General features: G+C 52.1%; 1 protein-coding gene across 1 annotated transcript; it reads right to left on the reverse strand.

The window, feature by feature from the left end:
- Positions 1–441: 441 nt before the first annotated feature.
- LOC123446577 lies at positions 442–1,472 on the reverse strand. Its single transcript, XM_045123154.1, has one exon. The coding sequence runs from the start codon at positions 1,335–1,337 to the stop codon at positions 825–827; it is 513 nt and encodes a 170-aa protein (XP_044979089.1). The 5' UTR covers positions 1,338–1,472; the 3' UTR covers positions 442–824.
- Positions 1,473–1,854: the final 382 nt, after the last annotated feature.

Consider the following 1,854-nt stretch of genomic DNA (forward strand, 5'->3'; position numbering starts at 1 on the left):
GTTTAACCTGAGGGTACAGCTCATGGAACCGGATGTCCGGACGTGACGGAGGAAAAGCTCCCCTTGTTTCATGCATGCATCGGACAAAAAGCTTTCGTCCCCTTCCATACAACTCGACGCAATTTTGAGATTTATTTTGACTGATTAGCAGCAAGTTCTAGACAAGACCGGTGGAGACCCAGACCCTGTTTGGATTAGATGTTTGTTTCGTGTGCTCCGGCATTTAGTTCACGGCTTCACGCTCCAGCTAAATTAATTTGAAGAAAATATGGTTACAATTTTTTAAAAGAAAATATGGAAAATGGATGAGCCAACCGGACAAACCAACGGGAACCTGCCGCCTGGCTACTGATTAGCGTGCGATTCAGGAAGTTTCCTGGAACCTACTAGTAGTAAGAGAGTATAGCTCACTGGAAGAGGCATCAGAGACGAACAACAATATTGAAGTTCCTGAACTTTCCTGACTTCTTGTCATTATATTCGTAAAACAAAACCCTTTGCAGTCTTGTTTTCTGCTTCTCCATGTTCTCTCTGCCATTGAAGGCAACCCAAACCCAACTACTCTCACTGCCTTCAGAGCAGCCCGATCTGGCCGGCAGTGAAAAGAGCGGGCAAAACACCGAGAGAGTGAGAAAAATTACAAGGGAGAGGCAGCCGACGGCGATCGCCGGCCTCTCGCCTAAAACTGGACGACTCAACGGCCATTAGCGCCCACCACGTCACGCATGGCTACGCGGCGCCGTCCGGTCGTCCTTGTACGTGCACGGTACACCATGCACAACCAGACCCTATGTACAGCAGAGACAAGGCTAACACAGAAGATTTCACTCGAGAGCTTCTTCCGGGATGATCTGAAGATGCGGACGCCACACCGTCGCGCGGGCGCTCCGGCTGCGCTTGCACCTGACCTTGCCCTCCGACAACACCTCCGCCAGGTAACTGTCGCCGGAGCCGCGGTCTTTCGTCACCTTATTGGCACCGGCGCCGGCACTGCTCGGCACGCTCGTCGGCTTCAACGTCGACGACGACCGCACCTTCTTCTGTTGTGGCTGCGACGCCGGCTTCCTCTTCTTCTCCGGCACCGAGGAGGTCGGCACCAGAAAGTAGAAGCACCCCCGCTCCAGCTCCGACTCGGGGTCCACAATGAGGATCCGCCGGGCGCCGCCCTGGGAGCACGGCCGACTCACCACGTGGCTGGGGTGCGCCGCCATGACCTCGCCGGCGGTGACCGGGCGAGAGTACTCCTCGATGTGGCCGTTGAGGTGGACGATGCGGATCAAGTCGAAGGAGCCGCAGGGGAGGACGCAGGCCAGGCAGCACCGCAGGCTGTTGCCCATGCTCTGTGGCTAGCTTCTTGCCGGCCGGCTAACCGTTGCTTGATTAGCAATGGAAAAACTCTCCGTCCTGGCTGGTCTTGCCCCTTACTTTGGTTCTGGGCATGTCTGTCTGCCACTGCCTTTATATAGGGCGAGTTGTTGGCCTGTTGCACAAGTGGAAGTGTTTTATTGTGCAGGAAAAAAAATGTAACAAAGTAGTTAATTCATTTCTCTATTGTATATCACTTTCCCTAAAGATCAGCACAACCATTTTACTCCCTCTTACTCAAAATAAGTGACTTAACTTTATACTAACTTTGAACTAAAATTAGTATAAAGTTAAATCACTTATTTTAGGACGGAGGAGTATTTTGCAAGAGTGCATAATTTGTGCCTCAGACCGGCTCTACTTCCTCTGTTTCAGATTACAGAATAGCGTATTAGAGCATCTTCAAAAGCCGCGCTTCACGCCGCATTCAAAAAATGCGTTTGTCGCGTGCGCTTCGGCTGGTTTAGCGCGGCGATAGACGCTGACTCC

This window comes from Hordeum vulgare, chromosome 4H, assembly GCF_904849725.1.
Source record: "Hordeum vulgare subsp. vulgare chromosome 4H, MorexV3_pseudomolecules_assembly, whole genome shotgun sequence".
In the NCBI taxonomy this organism is placed as follows: domain Eukaryota; kingdom Viridiplantae; phylum Streptophyta; class Magnoliopsida; order Poales; family Poaceae; genus Hordeum; species Hordeum vulgare.